The 21,879-nt window shown below is 38.1% G+C and overlaps 2 protein-coding genes across 3 annotated transcripts in view; one reads left to right on the top strand and one right to left on the bottom strand.

Annotated features, from left to right (window-relative positions):
• Positions 1–21,879, bottom strand: part of TNS4 (tensin 4) — a 37,923-nt gene that overhangs the window by 13,864 nt on the left and 2,180 nt on the right. Inside the window, exons 2-6 of one of the 2 annotated variants that reach the window (XM_058180662.1) lie at positions 15,048–15,635; positions 8,285–8,687; positions 6,283–6,695; positions 4,492–4,578; positions 2,302–2,409 (exon numbers count right to left, since the gene is read on the bottom strand). In XM_058180662.1, the coding sequence (XP_058036645.1) occupies positions 2,302–2,409; positions 4,492–4,578; positions 6,283–6,695; positions 8,285–8,687; positions 15,048–15,519 (1,483 nt within the window). In that variant the 5' untranslated portion in view covers positions 15,520–15,635. The remainder of the gene's footprint in view (positions 1–2,301; positions 2,410–4,491; positions 4,579–6,282; positions 6,696–8,284; positions 8,688–15,047; positions 15,636–21,879) is intronic. The other variant, XM_058180663.1, reaches the window with a different exon arrangement.
• LOC131197053 (uncharacterized) lies at positions 5–20,478 on the top strand. The gene is made up of 2 exons (XM_058180665.1): positions 5–2,049; positions 18,607–20,478. Exons 1-2 carry the CDS (start codon positions 1,920–1,922, stop codon positions 19,413–19,415), a joined length of 939 nt encoding a protein of 312 aa, XP_058036648.1. The 5' UTR covers positions 5–1,919; the 3' UTR covers positions 19,416–20,478.

Raw genomic sequence — 21,879 nt, 5'->3', positions numbered from 1 at the left:
TTAAAGCAAAACAAAACAAACTGAAATGCAACATATAAAAAACCAATACCATACATTGGAAGCTTTTCAAAGAGCTTTTAAATTGGATTTTTTAAGGCTTTATTCAACTTTTTCTCTCTAATTCTGATTTTGGTGCTGTTTATGTTTAATATTGGCTATGATATGTGACAATGAAGACATAATTCCTGAACCCAGTTTTGTTTACAGAAATAGGTAACACACATATTTTTTCTAATTTTCCGATGCTATTATCAACTTTTAATTCTATGGAAATTCTTTGTTATAAATCTAAACCAGATGAAGGAGCAGAATTGTTTTGAGAATAGTTTCAGCTCATGAAACAAAGTGTTTCTGAATATAAATCAGTGATGGACTCATGGTGGAATTCTTCCAGAGATGTGAAAGTTAAAACTTTAAAAAACTAAACTCAATGTCTCATGAAACGGGTTGCACAGTCTCTCAGCAATTCATGTACCTAAAATCCTCTATTTAAAGAAATATTATGTGATTGCAAATTCAGTAATGTGAGAATTGGATTGAATTTCAAGTGATCGGTAATGAATTGGAGTCCTAAACATAACAATATAATTTACCACAAACAATAGAATTTGGAGCCAAAATGATACCCCTGACTATCACAATCATGAACTTTTTCAGTATATGACAACAACAGAAAATGCCTTCTATAAAGTTCACCCATCCAAACAATCACAGAGAAATATTGTTTTTGGCCTGCAAATGCAATGTAAACCAAACAAAACTGAGAAGAAGCAAATGAGCAGATATTCTTTAACCTATGTTTCCTCTTTCTCTGTGTATAGGGATATGTGCATTTTTGTGCAGCCTTTTTCAGTCCACTGAGTTGGAATACAAATTCCATAATTCCCAATGACCATGCCGGGTAGGACTAATGGGAATTATAGTTGAATATATTTAGAAGGCATCAATGTGGTATGGCACAGTTTTACTCTTGTTTTTTAAAAAAAATAGAAATAAATATTAATTTTTAACATTAAAACAAAGGTTGCAATATTTGATTACATTATTTACAATTTCTCACTGCTTTCTTCTGTTTTAAATATATTACTTCCGCCACCCAGCAAAATTTGCTATTTGAGCCAAATTGGAGCAATTCAAAGTTGTGTAGAATGACATGGAACATTCTGCTCCGCTCTTCTTAATGATCATTAACTTCCATCTCTTCTGTGCTTCATAACCCAACTGGGGCACACATAGTTAATTAATAGAGAGGTTTACATTTCCCTTCAGCTGCATTCCCCTCCCTGAAGCTGATCCATGCTGAAGTCACATAAAGCTTGCTTGTCCTGGCTTGCAACTACTTTAGCCTGAAATCCTTGCGTGGCCAGGCTCCAGTACATTAGGTTTGCTTTGTTTCTCTTTCATTTCCCCTGCGACATCTTGCAGGTTGCTTCCAATGTGAGAAGCTAAGTTTCCTCTGACTTGAATTTCACACTGCCCTTGATTCAGAAAGATTCTGAATATAGTCATTTGCCAACTTTCTATAGTTTTTCTTTTTTATTTATTCGCAGTTCCTTTGGACGCCTCATCAGTCATCTCTCCTCTCCTCTTTCACTTCTCTGCTGGTTTACCCTCTGGGGTTTCCCCCACCATTGCTTTCCTGTGTGAAAAAACTTGAGATTTGTTCGGTTTTGATTTCTAAAACGTGTAATGATGATTGGTTGCTTTTATGGAGATCCTGTGCTCTACCAATTATAGAGCTCTGTTTTTCATTTTTGCAGAATTTCCTTAACTGTGTGCCACGAGGCAACTGGGAACATGCAGTGAGCAATATGTTGAATGATTAACTACAGCCATGAGTTTGAAGCTTTTGGCCATGCAGGGAACTATCACCTCTCTACATTAGCTGCAGTTGCATCATCAGTCTTTAGGAGAAGTGAATGTGCTGCCTCTCTGTGAGAGTCAATAGCCTCTCTTGTTTTCCAACCCTGCCACTGTCAAATTTTTGGGAGTCTGCTATCTTTCCCTTTCTTTTTAGGTCTCATCAGTATTCAGACTGGGAACATGCAGGTAGGAGCCTAGATAAAGAATCCCTTAAGTGGGGTTTCTGTAGTTTGGCACCAGAGCAGGTTTTCTCAATGCAGTGCCCTCTAAATATACTGGAGCTGCGACTTCCAGACTTCCCAGCCAACTGGCCCTCTGCTCGGGAATTCTACAATTTATAGTAAAATCCATCTGGAAAGCATCAGGTAGGAGAAGGCTGCTGTTGGCCCCTCTTTCTATTATCACCTTCTTGCAGTTCGAAGCATGAATTCTGAGTACCTGCTTTGTTGCTGAAGACTTTCAGGGCTAAGCCAAATGAGCCAGGATAAGATGTGCTGTCCCTCATAATAAATGTACCCGGTGATTCATCCATTAGCAGATGGATAGCTGTTAAGACCCAAAGAACAAAGTGTCACCATATCAAAAAATAAAGAGAGATTAATAAACATTTGTATCTTTTGCAAACACTGTTTCCTGTGTTCAAAGCACTTCATGTGTGGCAACCTTAACTGGCAACCTTCACAGTAAACTAATATTGTGATCCTATGTTGCAGAGAGCGATAATGGATTACTTATGGCTATTTGACCAAGTTACACAGAAGCCAGATTGGATTCGGCAGCTTTTTGATTTACAGATTTACAGCTCAGTCTCTTTGCTCTTCGGTACCTGAGATAAGACTAAAAAGGCTCTATATCTGAAAGAATTAAGCACCTTGAAGGTCCTAGGGAGAAAATACTGCCTGCTCCTCAGTAATATTGCATGTCTTGATCTATTTTATGCTCATCAGTTTGCAAGCTTTCCCTTCCAAAGACCCACAGGAATAAATCAGCTACACACAAAACCCGTAGTACCAGAACCATATCTGGGAAAAATTTCCTTTCCCAGGTATGGTTCTGGTACTACCGGTTTTGTGTGTAGGGTCTATCTCACAAAAGAAAATTGTGGGAATTACCAGAAAGAACAAATAAAATGCTGTATTTAGCATGAATATGTGCAATGAATAGCTGTGAGCAAATAGTAGCTATATAGACAACATCTCTTAAAATGTCAGGGCAGGGAAGTGTGATTGAATACCTTGATCTTTATCAATGGAGCTTTCTTTTACAAATAAGAAAGTAGATGACAAATGGTATAATTATTTTGAGCAGTGGTATCAACTCAATTTGAATGCAGCAAATGCCTATACATAAGGCTGAAAATTACATTGTACTACAGAAATAAGTTGTCCCAAAGTTAGGAGTTTCAAAACATAAGGTAGGTAAATAAATAGATAAATAGTCAGTAAATCGAGGCAGGGAAAAGTAACACAGAGACATTTGTTTTGTCTCATCTAATAACTCTACCAATTTTTTAATGCTCCAAACATTCATTTTCATTTCCAGAAGCTTCCATGTCCTAATGAGGAAGGGAGGGAAAGGATTAAATCCTTTTATTGCTTTATTTTGCAAGTTGACTCTTCTCCAAAATGAACGTGTAAGTCAATATAAATCTGGTACATTTTCCTTTCTGTATCTATATGGAATTGATTCAGGTTTTTTTTTCCAGACTAGTTTAATAGATCAGTTAAAAAATTATACTGAATTTTGTTAGTAACTTATATGGAGAATTTGTGCACAACTTCTCTAATGTACTCGATTGTTAGCCCAAATGCTTGAAGAAATCTCTTTTAAACACACTTCTCTGAAATTATTTTGGTGCATAACTCTTTCTTCACTATCCTTTTCACTACATCCATATTCTGAGCCAAATGAAGAAAATGGCTAAAAAAAGTATAAAAATAAAGAGAAAAAGCACAGGGAAGCCGACTTCTATTGGTTGTTTTTTTCTCCTGCAACTACAGTTTCTGCCTCCCCCCGTTTTTTTTACATCAGAAGATTTGGAAGTCTCTCTTTCCAAGACTAGATTCATGTGCTTCTAGAAGGAAGATAAAGGTATGGTTCAGTATGTACTTGAACCACACCTAGGGTGAAGAAGTCAAAAGATGGTTGTTGGATTTGAAGTTGTTGTGAATTAAGTGCTCTCCAAGGATCCCATGGGCCATCCCAGCAAGTTATATCATTTAACAACAACACCCTTGAATGGACAGAATTGTCATCCCTTTTTCGTTTTTCCCCCAAAAGCATGTTTATTAGGATGCCTGTAGCACTGTTTAGTCCAATACTGTAAAGCAAAGCCTTTAAAGGAGCTGCCAGCAAGTTCTTTTTTTTCTGAAATGGATCTTGGAAGTAAGTATTTCTAGCCTGCTTTCCAAAGGGAATAATATGCATTAAAAAGCTGGACAATACCATGGATCCATGAAAACTAATAACACTCCTTCCTCAGAGATGGGAAGAGGTATCAGCTCATGCAGCTCATTCATGTAACAATTATATTTATATCTGTGTCTGAATCAGACCACATTCTTAATCATTTAGCTTTCTTGCTTTGGCTTCATTTTGTGTATTGTTGCCTGCTGTTCCTTAGATTACCTTGGTCTCTTGTGATGCTGGGTTTGAACCAATATTTAGAGGTGTCCATCACAAACTTCATAGTTGTCTGGACTTCTTTGGAATACCCTGCATGAAAAAAAAAGTCATACATATATTTAAGTAAAAAAAAAAGGTTAAGGAAAACCTTTTCTAAGGTTAGAAAAATCAGAAAGTTTTTTTTTTCATCATGACAGTTTTTTTAATTTTAGAAAAAAATCTGCATATAAGGGAGGTTTTATAAAATAAATGAAGGCAAGCTGGAGAGGAAAAAGAGATTATTTCACTGTTTTCCATCTGTTTCAGTCTACAAATACTGAGATGGATGGACCACACTGAGATAATGGGAGACATCCAAATTCCTTCCAAATTCCCAGTGATCCTAGGTTCACTGAAATCCAGACAGTAAGTTAGAAATGACTTAATAGCAATTCCTTTGATTTTCTTTTGCAATTAACACAAGAGTATCTGGAGAAGTGGTTAAAAATAATCAAGATGGTTCAATGAATAGATAGTTCAATGAAAACCACACACTATGTTTACATACGTTGCATGTAATATTGCTTCCATCACTTCATTATAGCTTTCATTTTGAGGGATTTTTTTATGTGCGAATGTCCAGAGGGTAGCTGTCATCATACTGGACTTTTATAAGGCTAGAAAAGTTTTTTTCTTTTACATGGTGACACAACTAATTTTAAAAGAGACTGCTTAGTTGTGATAGCTAAAAACACAACTTTCATATTCAAGGACTTTAATGAATCCCCAAACTGAATTTCCTCAAATCGCATGCCAGCATTTTAAACCATTTTTGCTGTTTTGGACCCAGCTTCTGGATTTTGTACCGCCCTTCTCTCCCTCAAAAGTAAACACTGTTTAATTAGATTTCCTAGCAAACATTCAAAACCCCAACATTACATGTCAGGATTTAATATTAACAGAGTGACTACATTTTCCTAGAACATCTGGCTACTGTTAAGCAATAATATGCCATTCTAGATGAATTATTGATTGGATGTCCCTGATCAGCCACTTTGTTTTTCTGATAGTCCAACTTTCTGGAAGGATGATGGAGACTGAAACTGCAAGTCTGCAACTACCCCTTCCTCCTTGATTGGGGTAATATTGTTCAGATGGTAGCAGAGAGAAGTATGTATGAGAATGAGAAAGCAAGGGAAGTCCATTTCTGATACTGGTGTTCCCCATTAGCTTCTTTCTCAAGCTGAGTGTCAGATGGAAGATATAAGGAAAAAGGAAGGGCATTGAAATGAATTTACTTCATCTCGATTTGCGCTTTTTCCCTCACTAAGTTTCTTGAAATACTTCAAAAGGCCCACAAGCAAAGAGGAGGGAGGGTAGTGAATTAACAAATAGGGAATATGTGGTCAATTTAGGAAATTTTACCAGGCCCATTGTACAGATGCTTTGCTTGGATAATATACAGATTGGCTTTATTCCCTGATTTTTGTATGAGCAGGCACACTGCCATTTTTAGTTTGAATTATTTCCTCTAATTCTCAAAGCAGGGAAATTTTATTTCACCCATCCTCTAGATAGCTACTTTTTATATATGTAGACCTCAGCTTCCAGAATTGTTACCAACATCCATGTTGGCTGGGGAAGGAGTTGCAATTCAGATTGTGTGAACCACATATTACATGATCTGGGGAAGGTTGTTTATTCCAAAAAGTTGTATTCCTTCCCAGTTTTTCAAATAAAATATTCATTTGCAGCCCAATTGGAAATAAAGAAACAAAGATGTGAATTTCCAGTCATAGGGATGGAACAACTTACCATCCAGAGATGAACCTGAGTTGTCAGAATAGGAATTGTTTAAACCATTAACTCCTGAAAAACTGCTGGAATTGGTCTTAGACATCTTATCTTTGAAGGAACTGGAGCAGCCCCTGGAAAGCTGAGTAGCTGTCTCACTCTCTTCTGGGAGACCATTGATGAGCAGTATAGGGATTGGGAGTGGGGGTTTTGTAACAGATGAAAGAGAGTGGGTGTAGGTATGGGTTTGTCCCTTCTGGTATGGTTGAGTTAGAGGAGAATTCTCTTTCTGGGAGCACATGGCTCTGGGGTAGAAAGAACCAGGGCTGTTGGATGTAACATAACACCCTGTCAGGGATTCAACAGAGGAGGGACTTCCTATTGACCTAGTTAGAGGTGTGTCAGATTCATGGTTGGACAATTGGCTGCTGCTGCTGAAAAAAAGGGGAAAAAAACCACAAAAAAGTTAGAGAAGACTAGGGTTATACTTCTGTTAGTTCTAAATATCCATATGGGAGTAAATCATGCATGCTAGGTACACTACACAAGATTTTAGAACTCTCTAGTGGTGTCCAGTTTTGCTAAACATGTCTAAAAGAATAATAGAAGCTCATCTAGATAAAACCACTGTTCCATCTCCCCATGACCAGCTAATTAGTAGTTTTCTTTAAACACCCATCTTTTCAAAATTCTAAATGGAAACAACTGGAAGTAGATGATATTTCTTTGGGGAGGGCACATTTTGATAATATTCCTCAACTAACGGGGCATTATCAATCAATCAGGATCAATCAGAATAGAGCTGGAAGGGACCTTGGAGGTCTTCAAGTTCAGCCCCCCCCCCGTTCAATCAGGAAAATATATATCAAGAAAACATATAGTTTGTATTATTCCAGAATGCGAGAAACCAAATAATGGTCTTAACTTATAGGAAGGGAGATTCCACTTGGGCATTAGGAAAGAAACCCAAACAGTTGAAGTGTTTGGCTGTAGAAATAAATTCCTAGAGAAGTGGATATGCTCACTAAATCTACAGGGAGTGCTTTTGTTTTAATTCCTGCACTGAATCCAGTGTGGAAAGTCAAATTCATGTTTCTGATTTACTTCCTGGGACCTTTTCTAAAGAGTCCACTGTAATAGGCACTATGGACTTCTATGAAGACTAAATAACTCAATACAGGAAACAAAAAAATGTGTTCAATAGCAAGTTACGCAAATGAGTCTCTAAGCACTCTCTTGTCCTGGGGTGAGAAAAACAGTCCTAAAACAGATAAACCAACCTGGATTTGGCCAATGATAGAATGTGCAAGTGATCAAGGCTTTAACCACATCTTTCTATTCCACAGTCTATGCGGACAAAGTGGGATTTCTGTCCATCAACCTTCCGAAGGAGAAGGCACTTGAACAGAATTAATAGAACCAAATAGGCATTTGGATCCAGTGGTCTATGTGGTCCCTCATCTCTAAGATCTTTCTGCTGGATTTAAGCAGCAGATATTTGGTGCACTAGTGGATTTGCTTAGGTGTGTATTGATTTGGCTCTCGGCATTTCCTAACTTTGATTTTACAAAAGTGATTCTTAGCTATTTTGATATAATGAAGGATGCAGAGGAACTAAAAATGGCTCTCCCAAACAAAATAGCATAGCAGCTGCCTTGAAATACACCTTCCCTTCCCAAACAAGTCAATAGGTGAAACCTACATTCTCCTGTCACTTTCCAGTTCCAGTTCATCTTTTCCAGCCACCATCTTTAAATGTGCACAATTGTTGCTGGATTAGAGGTAGTGTGACCAGGCCAAGGTGTCTGTTGAGGGCACTATTCTTCTCTGACTGAGTTTTTCATCACTGCTACCATTTTCTCCTACCGTCATTGCTATATGGTTTTTCTTCCTCCTTTCACCTTCCTGCCTGTGATTTTTCTTGTAAGCCAGCAACTGCAAAGTAGCTCAGGCAATGATACTTAACTACAGAGTAATATCAAATAATCACACAGGATAATCCCCTTTTATATAGTGCATTTACCTTCCAAAAATGTAACTGGTGTCTGACCCAGGACTTGTTGAAAGCATTGATGCCTCACTGAATCGCTGTGCCATCCTCCTGAGCTGCAGGATGCCCGGAGAGGAAGCTAGAGAAGAATTTGAACCATAGGATGCAAAGTTCTTCTGATCTCGTTGTGGGATGGAGATACTCTCTGATACTTGGATGCAAGTTGGTGACTGCCTTCCTGTAGGGGATAAGTGCTGGGCACTTCCAGAAATATTACCAACGGCATCGCAGTTATAGCCAAGGTTGCCTCCACGTGGAAATAAATGACCCCGGTTTGGGGAAGACACAGAAAATGTAGTGCTGGAAGGACTTCTTGAGCTCTGCCAAGACTCTTGATACTTGGTTTTGTCTGGTGACATTTCAATATATTTTATGTCTGGTAAAAGCAACAAGAGAAAATAAGATGAACTGCAAGAGCCACAAAATCAATTAGAACCCTTTAGGTTCAGCAGTCCTAAATCATTCTCCGTAGACAGTAAAAGAATTTCTTTATTACATTTACAAAGCAACAGATATATAAAAGCAGATTTTAAATACTAGTACTTAATGTGTGTCAAGACCTTATAACCAGCAGCACATAGGTGGGGAGGGGCAGTCAAAATTAATAAATGAACTAACATGATAGAAGTCTTGGGAAAAATATGCCCTTCATATGATGAATACAAGAGTGATTAGAGATTTTACTTGTGGAATTGATAAAAAGTTCTGTGTGAAAAAGAAGGCTAGAAAACTTAGTGTTCAAGAGGAAAAAATTATAAAGTTATCCATTCTTTGGTCCACATTAAATTTGCGGCTTAGTAATATAATTCCCAGTTTGGCAGACCAAAGCCACCTCTTATCCTCGCATCTTGCAGTAATTTTAGTTTTATCCTCGCTTCTTTACCCTGCCGAATATATTTCAGCATCATCTTGTTCAATTCTTCAAAATATCCTTTCCCCACTTTAATTGGGATAGTCTGGAACAAATATAAGATTCTAGGCAATATATTCATCTTTATCATTGATATTCTTCCAAACAACGATAGTTGTAAATTCTCCAATTTTGCCAAATCTGACACAATCTGCTGTTTGAGTTTACTATAATGTAACTGGTAGTCAAAATTAACAATTAACTAACATGATAGAAGCCTTGGGAAAATATGCCCTTCATATGATGAATACAAGAGTGATGAGAGATTTTACTTGTGGAATTGATGAAAAGTCCTGTGTGAAACAGAATTCTAGAAATCTTAGTATTGAAGAAGAAAAATTTATATAGGATATTAGGAGAGAAGTACCAGGATCCGATGGAGTACTAGAGAGGATGTGGAAAGTAAAGGCCAAAGTCATCCCAGTGGTAGTAGGAGCACTCAGAGCTGTGACTCCTAAATTGGGAGAGTGGCTCCAACAGATCCCAGGAAAAACATCATACATTTCTGTTAGGAAGAGGGCAGAGAACAGCTAAGATATTGCACTGAACCCTCAAGCTTGCAGGCCTCTGGTAGAGGGTTTAAGATTGAAGAAGATGCATACCACCCATTGTATTGTGCTGTGTTGCATTACTTTATATCCGTATACTACTATGCTATTGCTATTGCTATTGCTATTGCTATTGCTATTGCTATTGCTATTGCTATACTATACTATACTATACTATACTATACTATACTATACTATACTATACTATACTATACTATACTATACTATACTATATCATATATCAATACTATATGGTGGGATTAAAAATTGAATAATAAATAAATGTTCTGCATTTCAATTATCATCATCCATGACCATGCTGTCTTGGGCTGTGAGAATGGCAGTGGCAGCGGGAGTAGTTTCAAAGCAGATGAGGGGTACTGGGTTGGCTACTGAAGACAGACCAAGAAAGAAAGAAGCTCTAACCTTACAGAGATTTTGGATCATACACATTAGCATTGACAGTTGGTCAGACTGGCAGAGATTAATGGTCCAGCTCCATCATAACTGCTGGTATATAGATCAGCCTTCCATAGTATGGCATTTCCCCAACATGGCATAAATATGGCTAAGAATTCTGGAAGTTGTAGAACCCTATTACCATTTCCATTAGAACAACTACTATCATTATTTCAAGTGACTCTGTAACCTGCCTTTTCCACAAAGAACAATCATTAGTGGGAGAACAAAGCTGGCAAATGCAGATACAGCATTTGTTGGATTCATTGTGAGACAATCTTATATGCTTGTGATTGGTCATTCATTCCAGCACAAGAATACTGAAGCTAAAGGGCAGATTATCTAGGTAGATAAACACAATTTTCAAGCTCTTCTTTTTTCCAGGTGCAGATAACCTTCTAGCCAGATGTGGAAGTCAAAGAGTCTCCCAACAATGCGTTTTGTAGAGTCATCCAAGCAAGCTTCATGTCAATGAGTCCATTACTCGTTGGCACCTGTATAAAAGGGTGGGGATGCAAGCTTCAGTTGTTCTCCTTTCCTGCCTGTTCTAACAGCAAATGAGAAACATCTGGTTACTCCCAAAGAACATATCAGATACAAGTTAAAGGAGATTGCACAAGGCCATCTCCCTGCGCTGTTTTGACTCCAACCAAGCAATGATCTCATGCTGACCTTTACCAATATGTGTTATACAATTAGTAAATATGCATTCAGTTTTTTTCTAACACGAAACTGCATTTCAAAGTAAAAAGGTGAATTTATATTACTACTAATGCTGCCAATACTTCCCCTAGCATTTGGTTTTAGAAAAGAGGAACTAACACTAATTTCCAAAACCCACTTAAAAGACTTTTCATTTAAATTTGATATCGTAAGACATACCACTCTAGACAGTTAGATTTTAAAATGTATAATATATTAGATGTATATAATATACATATAAGAAACTTTTATATGGATATGATTTTGAAGAAAGAATACAAAGAAAAATAAGAGATGTGTAACTTTCCTAGAAGATTGCTCTTCTGTTCAAAATGCCTCCACGTGGGTTTTACACCTTTTGGTCTACAAAGAGACATTTTGTTTTTCCAGGGACAAATGATCTGTAATTCAGTCAGAACAGCTGAACATGTTGTCCCTTTCCTTTCCTTTATTACTTAGCACCCACGTTAAAAAAGAATCATAGCTCAACTGTAGATCACATTACATACATGCAAAGATCAAGGTTAATCTCTAGCAACTGCAGTTTGGAGTGGCAAAAGTTCCTGTCAGAAATTGGCTCAATTGCTGTTGACTGATGGCTCAGAAAGCTCAATAATTCAGTTAAGAATCAGGCAGCTTTAAAACATGTTGATTTCAAAAACCTGCAAAGATATATCAGTTAAACTTGATCTTGATCCGTTTCATATATCTAGCTAGATATATTAGCTAGAATCCTAAATTGAAAATATAAAGATGTTTTATCTTTAATAAATAAAAGGTAAAGGTAAAAGTTCCCCTCGCACATATGTGCTAGTCGTTCCCGACTCTAGGGGGCAGTGCTCATCTCCATTTCAAAGCCGAAGAGCCAGCGCTGTCCGAAGATGTCTCCGTGGTCATGTGGCCGGCATGACTCAATGCCAAAGGCGCACAGAACGCTGTTACCTTCTCACCAAAGGTGGTCCCTATTTTTCTACTTGCATTTTTTATGTACTTTCGAACTGCTAGGTTGGCAGAAGCTGGGACAAGTAATGGGAGCTCACCCCGTTATGCGACACTAGGGATTCGACCCGCTGAACTGCCGACCTTCCGATCGACAAGCTCAGTGACCCACTAAGCCATCGCATCCCTCTATGTATATTGCCTGAAGCATCTATAAAGAAGTGGCTGTGTCCATGATCTTTTCTTGGTAATTACTGCATGTATTTGCAGTGCAGGCCAACATAGCTGTTTATAAGAAGAGCACACCTAGCAAATGATGTCATACACACAGGCATTCTGCATTCCAAAAACTATGCCAAAGTATAAACTTTAACATGGCGTTATGAGTCATACTTATCTTCCTGCCTTGCCTTAAGGATTTGGCTACTGGTGGGGATTGATAGGCTGAAAATGATTACCTGGTCTATACAACTAGAATAGAATTGTGGTCATCTGCAGCTTGGATTCCAGCATTGGAAACTAATTTTGCTTAGTGAAAGCACATAACGAAACTTTAAATTATTGAAGACTTGATTACGCCATATGACAATGACTTTTAAAGTGCTGTCATTGTTGTTAGTTAAGAAGTCATGTCCGACCCATCATAACCCCACGTTTCTCCAGGCCTTCCTATGCTCTACCGTCCTCTGGAGTCCATTTAAGCTCACACCTACTGCTTCAGTGACTCCATCCAGCCACCTCATTCTCTGTCGTCCCTTTCTTCTTTTGCCCTCAATCTTTCCCAGCATTAGGCTCTTCTCCAGTGAGTCTTTCCTTTTCATTAAATGGCCAAAGTATTTCAGTTTCATCTTCAGGATCTGACCTTCTAAGGAGCAGTCAGTTGGCTGAAGCATTTATTAGCTAATTTTTTTTTAAAAGTAAACTAATGCAATATCTGACTCTATAAAGCCAAAAATTTTGTATGAACTGGAGAGTTGCCCAACCTGTGGGATTACATGTCAATGTGTCCATGCACAGATAAATGATGGAGGAAGTTAAGAGTTAATTCTTTGTTGGCATTGGCAATTGCCACTTGGAATACTCTGTGAGGTGTCACTGGGAACTCATTGTGTAAGAAAATTGGTCTGAATAAGCCTTAGGGCAGGGGTGTCAAACTCATGGTGTCACGGCAGTGTCATGTGATGTATTGTGATATTTTCCTCCTTTGCTAAACTAGGTGTGGGCATTGCTAGCATGTGACGCATATGGCTCATGGGCCATGAGTTTGACACCCCTGCCTTAGGGCCAGCCAAATCCCAAGGGGAAGACACAAAGAAACTGGCATATCCAATCTGTTGGAATTGAAATAAATAAATCCGTTTTTTAAGACAGAATTGTAACAGCAAACCATGTGAGACTGCACCACAGAACTAGCTCTCAAACACATCAAATACATTACAAAGTTTGGATGAGACCACCTGATGGAGGTTTTATTGAGTTACTTTTATGAGAAAGTCACATTATTTGGAACATTTTGGCCCTGTTTGCATAAATACTTGGCTGAGTCATACACAAGAAATGTAATGTATTAGCATGTTAAGTGAACTCTTTAACCTGTAAAAAAAAAATATTGCTTAGCCAACCCAGAGGGGATTAAATTTAACAGGAGAAGGAAGGTGTGTTGGATATACTTGCCATAAGTTGTTTATGAAAATAATAGAGATGGGATACAAACAAACAAATACTAAATGTAGTCCCAAATAGTCCTGGATGAGTTTGGTTTTAATTAATTTCCTGGTAAACCACTCAGAGTTGCCTTGAACTTTGAGACAGGCAACAAATAAATTTGATAAATACAGTAATAAATAAATATAACTCCTTCCCTGGAGGAGTTGGGTCAGATCCTTTACTGGGATTAAACCAGTGGTGGGCTTCAACATTTTTTACTACTAGTTCTGTGGGTGTGGCTTGGTGGGCGTGGCTTGGTGGCATAGCAGGGAAAGGATACTGTAAAATTTCCATTCCTTCCCCACTCCAGGGGAAGGCTACTGCAAAATCCCCATTTCCTCCTGATCAGCTGGGACTCGGGAGACAGAGGATAGATGGGGGCGGGGCCAGTTGGAATATTTACTATCGGTTCTCCGAACTACTCAAAATTTCCGCTACCGGTTCTCCAGAAATGGTCATAACTTGCTGAAACCCACCTCTGGATCATTAAACTGACATTCCTTATTTCCAAAACAAAGATAACCAAAAAAGAGACTCTTGTCTTTGTTTCCTTAGTAGATTTCACTCCTGCTATTAGGGACATCTCCTGAAAAAGTGAAAAACAACAACTCTAAAGTGACTGTAATTGCAAAATTGAAACCATGAGCCTTTTCACTCCTTCATAGACAGGACACCCAGAGAAAGGTTTGGGGTTGGGGTTTCGCAGCATTGTGAAATGTTGACTCACCTATGGACATCCCTGCTCCCTTTTTATGGTGAAAAAAAGAACAGAGAGATCCTTTTCGTATGACTGTCTAGTATAATTCTGGCAACCCTAAAAATGTTGATTTCATCCACTTTCATGGTAAAATAATTAAAAAGGCAGAAAGTAGGCAGATAGCATCCAGACAGCTTTATGGCAGCTGATGGATGAAAAGATTATGACTGAACAGCCATTCTATGTCTCATTAAATGGCTAGAGGAAGAGTAGAAGAGTTTGGGTCCTTCATATACAGTCTTTGGTAGAACGACAACTTTTACTACATGATTGCCAGACATTAGCTGTAGTATTCAATGAGTTGCCAAAGCAACAAAGTCTCAATTTGTAATCCCCCCCTCACCTATCTGCCATAATTTTCAGACAAAATCCATTAAGAGTGAAAAAACATATGCTTTGGTGTCTTTTTATTAGTATAGTCTAAGAACCCCAGGGATCATCAGTTGCAAGATCATTTCCACACACATTTTTTAATGCATGAAATTGCACATTCATTGCAGTGTTTTTGAGAGGGTTAGGATTAGGGTTCCACTCCACCCTCTAGAAACTGGTCTTGATCGTTCATATAAATTTTCAGGGCTTAAGAAAAAGTGGTGCAGCTTTCTGAACTCTCTGCACTCAATTTCAACTCTCTAGACCTAAAATCTCTAGACCATGGGAAAAGGAATTACTTTTAGACTGATCTCTTATGGTTTGAGTGATTCCATATCTTACCTGATGTATCAAGTTCATGTTTTGCCACCACACTCGTGTTGCTTTGTGGAACAGCTTGGAGGGGACTGTCTGCCTTGGTTGGCTGTTGCAGCGGCTTGAAAGTTGGGTCAATTTCCAAGATCAAGCGGTTCAAGTTCTCAATAGATATATCCAAAGTAGGAGAGACTGGATAGTTGTCTTCACTTGGCTCTGTTGGTTTTTCCTGCTGATGTTTGTCTTCACAATCTTGAGAGGGCACAGGTGTGGCTATTACAGTAGATTTAACAGATTTATTAGGTGGTGAACATCCTTGGGTTTGAGCCAACAAGTTCTTCCTGTCCCAGCCTTCCACTGTATAATAAAAACACTGCATTGGCAATGTGTGACAGGACAAACCATCATTTGGGTGCTGCAAACAGGCACGTTCTTCTTTGGGTGAAATGCACACTGTCTGCCCAACCCGTACTACATGATTTGGGATGACTTTTGACATCCTGAAGCTATTAAGTCTTCCTGTCTTTATGTTGTAATTGACTCCAATTTTGCCAATACCTGTAAATTTTAGTTGGATCCTGATTCATTTATTGAGATGTCTCATGTACGTAGGACCTTAAAAAAAGAAAGAAAGAAAAAAGCACAGTTTAGTCTCAGAGAAGGGAGGGGGAGAGGGAAAGAAAGTAGTTCACAAATAAATTTTAAGGATAGGAATTATTTGCCCCAATGCATTTTCTGCCAAAAATGGATTTGAAGGATTACTTTTAATTAATGATGGAGTACAGGAAAAAAAAGTGTTAAAGTTCTCTCTTTTCCTCCCCTTACAGTTATGGGAGTTTAAGATTTCATTATGTATCTGCTATTTGAATTTTTAAAATTGCACGTTATCTGCTCTTCCTTTAAATTTAAAGGAAGGATCTCTCACTGTTGTTGCACTGTTATATTAAGTAGGAGGATGTTAAAGCAGAAGCTATACAGACCAGAAGGAGAAGTCAACAAAAGGAAAAGTCAGGAGATGAGTGGCGTACTATGAAGTAGTAAACTGTTTCCTTCATAGTACGCTACTTAGTACGCCACTGAGATGACTGTCAAGACTCTGTCATCCATACCAAGGTTGTGGTGGGAATGTTCTTGTTTAAGAAGCCATCTTTGGACTCAGTCTATTTCAACTGCTTCTCTATTCAATTTTTAACCAAGCTGGAAGAAAGGGAAGTGTATCAAAGCTGCAGGAGATCTTAGGCAAATTATTTTTCCTGACGCTTTGTAGTCTGCTTTCTGGTGCAGAATTTGCACAGAAATTATTATATTCTGTGGGTTCCGTAATAATTGAGGCTCCACATATGTTCACACACGTTTATTTTTAACTCACAGAGACCAGCAACAACCAAGAACAACGCTCACGCTTTGACAGCCCTTTTATACTCGGCTGTCAAAGTGGGAGCCAATCAGAACAGAACAAGAAACCATCTCCATCTACTAGGGGCCGCCACTGCCGGTGCAGGACATAACAGAAATGGTCTGTAAACTGAGGCTCAACCCAGGCAAAAGAGAGAGATACTGTTTGGGGATGATGCTAGCCGAGTCCAGAGGGGTCTACAATTTCCCGAAAGCAGCAGCTTCGCAGTTTTGAAAGTGGCCCTAAATTCCACATTGTCACCAGAGGCCAGATGGTCTTGGTGGCACCATGTGCCTTTTATCACCTTTGACCAATTTATTAATTGTGACATTTTGTGGAGAAAAGCAGACTTACAACATTTATGCTCTGGTATTTTTGCAAAGTGCTGTACATGGGGCTGCTTTTGAAAACAGCCTTTTAGTTTAGAATGATTGGGACTGACTAAAATAAACATATTATACTATCTTTATTTCATTTATACTGGCTGGTAGTTCATTTTCAGACCCAATTATAAGTGCTGATTTTAACTGATTTTAACCTATAAATAGCTTAGGGCATGATACCTGAAGAAGTGCCTTCTTCTACATATTCTATCTGGATCTTAAGATTATCTACTGAGGCCTCTCTAGGTCCTTGCACCAAAGGAGATAAGATGGACTTTATAAAGGGTTGAGCTTTTCTATGATGGCAACCATTTAGGTCCCTCAAATATGTCAACTGCAACAACTAGCATCATTTTAGCACTAGGTGAACTATTTCCAAACTTCTAAAATAACTTTCAATTGTGTTTTAATTGCATTTTAATTTAGATTGTTTTAGATTTTGACTGCCGTGCAACTGTTCTATGAGCCTAGTTCAGGATATCTAAATCATGAATATGTTCAGCAGAAAAGGACTGCCACAGCAAAATTAGCAGTAAATGAAACTGAACTCCAGTAAGACAGAATTGTGATTGATTCTGGGAACTGGTATGCAATTTGAGAGATAAATATGTTCTCAGCTAGCTCAGCCATACATCTCCGTAGGATCATGCGTCGAGCCGGAGCTGGGCTCAGCATCTGTTCACTATGGAGTTACAATTCTTTTCATGGAACAAGCTTGTTTGTCAAAGAACCTTCTGGATTCAGATTCCAATCTAGTGGACAATCATATACTTTCAAAGGCAAGAGAGCCTTTTACCAGCTGTCAGATTTCTGTACCAGTTGTGGGTTGCTACTGATTCGTCCCAGATTGGGCAAATCGGTAGCGGCAGTGACTGGAGGCTCCACCCATCTGCCCAGACGCACATGCACATGCACCCATGAGCAAAATGGTAGCGGCGGGTTTTGAAACCTGCTCCTGTTCTGTACCTGAAAGAGAGAAACCTCACCCTAGAAACTCAAGCACTGCTATTTGTAGGATAGATCTCTGGAAATATACTCTTCTTAAGATGGCACTTCAAGATATTCTGAAAACTGCAGTTAGCCAAGAACACTGCATTACATGCGATAAGAACTGCTTCTTGAGTCCTACATTCCCAATGTATTCAAACAGCTTCCTTTATAATTGGTGACCTTCCAATCCAATTCAGGATGCTCACAATACTGTATAAACTCTTATATAGCTTATTCAGGGGACTGATCCAACTTATTCAGGGGGCTGTCTGTTTCTCTACAGCCCACTCCCTGTTGTTAGGTGGGGCAACACATTGCTGGCAAGTCCTGCCATCAATCCACTGATTAATGAGATGTTTTACTTTATTTTACTTTATTCATATTAAGGTAAGTATTGTGGAACTACTATTGGGATTCTATCTTAAGTGTATACATAAGAGAAGTTACAAAGTTCAGGAAGAAATTTTTTAAAATTCACAAAATAAGATAAATGCTCAAAACTTATTTACTTTGGCTTTTAAATGTTGCTGTTTTGTGTTTTATATCGCTTTTGTTTTATACTTATTGCATCTATGTAAGTTCCTAAGGGTAAAACTCCTAAAACTAAAATCCTACGGCATCTCCGGACCCCTCCACAATTGGATATCAGCGTTCCTGTCAAACAGACAACAAGTGGTCAAAATAGGCAGTGCCCTATCAAATCCTGTTCCTGTCAATAGCGGCGTTCCCCAAGGCAGTGTTCTTGGACCAATACTCTTCATATTATACATTAATGATCTCTGTGACCATAGTAAAAGTAATTGTGTTCTTTTTGCAGATGATGTCAAACTATTTAACACTACCAACAATACAGCTACCCTTCAAAAAGACCTTGACTTTGTGTCAGAATGGTCAAAAACTTGGCAACTCCAAATCTCAACCAGAAAATGCTCTGTCTTACACATTGGAAAAAAGAATACAAACATTAAATACAAACTCGATGGACATTACCTTACAGATGACCCCCACCCTGTCAAAGACCTTGGAGTTTTCATATCCAATGATCTAAGTGCCAAATCCCACTTCAACTACATCGCAAAAAAGGCTTTAAGAGTTGTAAACCTAATCTTACGTAGCTTCTTCTCCAGAAACACTACACTACTTACCAGAGCTTATAAAACATTTCCTAGACCAATTCTTGAATACAGCTCTCCTGTCTGGAACCCATACCACATTTCAGACATCAATACAATTGAACGTGTCCAGAAATATTTTACAAGAAGAGTTCTCCACTCCTCTGAATACAACAAAATACCTTATGCCACCAGATTTGAAATCTTGGGTTTAGAAAACTTAGAACTCCGCCACCTTCGACAGGATCTGTGTTTAACTCATAGAATCATCTATTGCAATTTCTTTCCTGTTAAAGACTACTTCAGCTTCAATCACAACAATACAAGAGCAAACAATAGATTTAAACTTAATATTAACCACTTCAATCTTGATTGCAGAAAATATGACTTCTGTAACAGAGTTGTTAATGCTTGGAACACACTACCTGACTCTGTGGTCTCTTCTCAAAATCCCCAAAGCTTTAACCAAAAACTGTCTACTATTGACCTCACTCCATTCCTAAGAGGTCCGTAAAGGGCGTGCATAAGAGCACAAATGTGCCTACCGTTCCTGTCCTATTGTTTTCTTTCATTATATCCAATTAATATAGTTATTGCATGCTTATGCTTATATATATATATACGCTTATATATTATATAGTTATTTTCATGCTTATGCTTATATATACTGTTGTAACAAAATAAATAAATAAAAATAAAATGGAAATAAGGAAACAAGCAGCTGTTTTCCTTTATTATAGAAAAAAAAATCTCTTAATTATTGTGTCCTGACTTCACGAGGGAATTGTCTGTAGTCAATAGAATTGCTGTATTTTAAAGACATTAGATAAGATTGTTAATCAAAACCCAAGGAAATCCCAAAGGGCAAGAGTTAGACCCCAGGGGAATTAAGATAGGCCTTGATGGACAAATCAAAACATTAAAACTCAGAGATTGTATAATTGTCATATAAGCAAAAAGTAGATGTTGAAAGTTTATAAAATAATACTTATAGTAGGAAAAAATATTTTAAGTGCACAAACAGCGCATAAAAAAAATAAAGCTGATGCATCAATATACAAAAGAAGCACAATTGGTCACAATTACCCTGAATCAATTTCCTATCTTGATCAATTTCCCTGATCAGTTTACATAGTATGCATTATTGCTTTTTTGCTTTGCCCCTTGATCTTTGAAATATCTTCATTATAATGTCAGAGAAATCTAATGATGATATTTAGGCTTTTTAAAAAAAATCAGATACTTAAGTATGTTCTTCAGGAGCAGATGAATTAGTGATGGACTGGCTATAGTTTCTCCATGGTGGAGAAGCTCTTGATAGACATGTTATGACTAGCGGTAGTTGACTAACTGCTTTGACGGCTGATAGATGAGGTAAATGTAAAGTTTTGAGAAACAGTCAGAACATGATGTCCCAGGAATTATATAACAGTTGGCCAGGAACAAACAATTCCTTTTTGTTCTCTTCTTTTGCAAAGCTAACCTGCACATTTTCAGGGCCACCCATAATCCTCATGCCTTTTTACAAGTGTAGTGTGAAACAGGTAAAAGTTGAGGTGATGGTGGGAGAGGACCAAACTTTTAAACTTGCTCCTTTCCAATTTATTCTTTCTTGCCCCCTCCTGCCCACCCCTCAACAATTGATCATCTGCTTTATGTATAGAGTTGCATGCAATCACTTGCTTCAGACTGAACTGTCTGAGAATTTTGATCAGATCCTGGCAATAGAATAGAGGTGGCAGCATTTAACTGTCCTTGGCTGTTCTTGAAAAAGCTAAGCAGGTCTGGATTTGGTTTGCATTTAGACAGGAGATCATCTCAAGGCTCTAGGCTACACTGGGAAGTAAAAAATATTCCAGAAGAAGACTGAATGGGAGCCAAAAACATTGTATTGATCTGTCCAGGAGTCAAGCTTGATTTTGGAAGGAGACTACATTTATTAATCTACATGTTATAAATTCCAGGTTAATGTTTTTTATACACAAGGGTCAAGAGGAATGACTGAAAATGATTATTATTTGGAAACTCTTGTATTATTTTTCAGAGCAAATAAAGTTTAAGGAAGACATGCTTTTTTAAAGGAGCGGAAGGAGTGGTATTGATGGGAAATGGCTGCTTTGCAACTTCACAAAATTGTGGAATGTTACGCTTGGAGGCATCTAGTCCAACTCAATGCTAAATGCATAATGAAACACTCCAAGCTGGCTATGCAAGCAAGCTCATTAAAATACCTCTGATAAAGGAAACTACCAAAACAGTGTGGATGATTCTTGTCCTTGGGAAATGTCTCCTAATTTTTACCAAAACCTGCTTGGGAGAAGGAGCTATGCAAGAAAAAGACTAATCGTAGGTTATCTCATTTTGGGAATACAGAATTTGTTTTTGAAGTTTTTATACGTAGATAAGAGAACACAGTTAATTAGACATTCACTCCATTCAGATATGGCTGTTGGGAAAGGAAGGCCTTACAACCTTTGATATACGTTCTTTCCTGGGCAGTGATTAAGTTGTTGGAGTGGTACCAGGAAGAATGTGGCCAAATATATTGTGCAAAATGACCAAGCATACCCAGTTTTCAATTTCATCTTTGGACATTATGAAGGGAGGCCAAATTCTGATCACATTTGGGGTGTGTTTGCTGTGCCTCCCTCATGCAGAAGGCAAAAGCAGGTGGAACATATGGAACATAAATGGCTTTTCTCTAGTTAAGAATTTACCAGCCCTTAACACTTACAGACAGGCTCCATAGGAAGAAATCTGGACTTCTCCATGGGTTGGATCCATTTCCATAATGCGAGCAAGGAGGTTATACTATACAGATATCTCCACAAAAGAACAATATTATCTCTATATTGCAATAGGGGGACTGAATTGGGAGAGCAGATTTTTTCTGAGGCATGAGGTGAAGTTTGAGCTAGACACCCCTTGTTCATGTTCTTACCTACTACCTTATACTTGTAATGTTTAACTATCCGGCT

Source organism: Ahaetulla prasina, chromosome 4 (assembly GCF_028640845.1).
Source record: "Ahaetulla prasina isolate Xishuangbanna chromosome 4, ASM2864084v1, whole genome shotgun sequence".
Taxonomy (NCBI): domain Eukaryota; kingdom Metazoa; phylum Chordata; class Lepidosauria; order Squamata; family Colubridae; genus Ahaetulla; species Ahaetulla prasina.
Note: the sequence above shows the minus strand (reverse complement) of the source record. Positions and strands in the feature narration are given on the sequence as shown.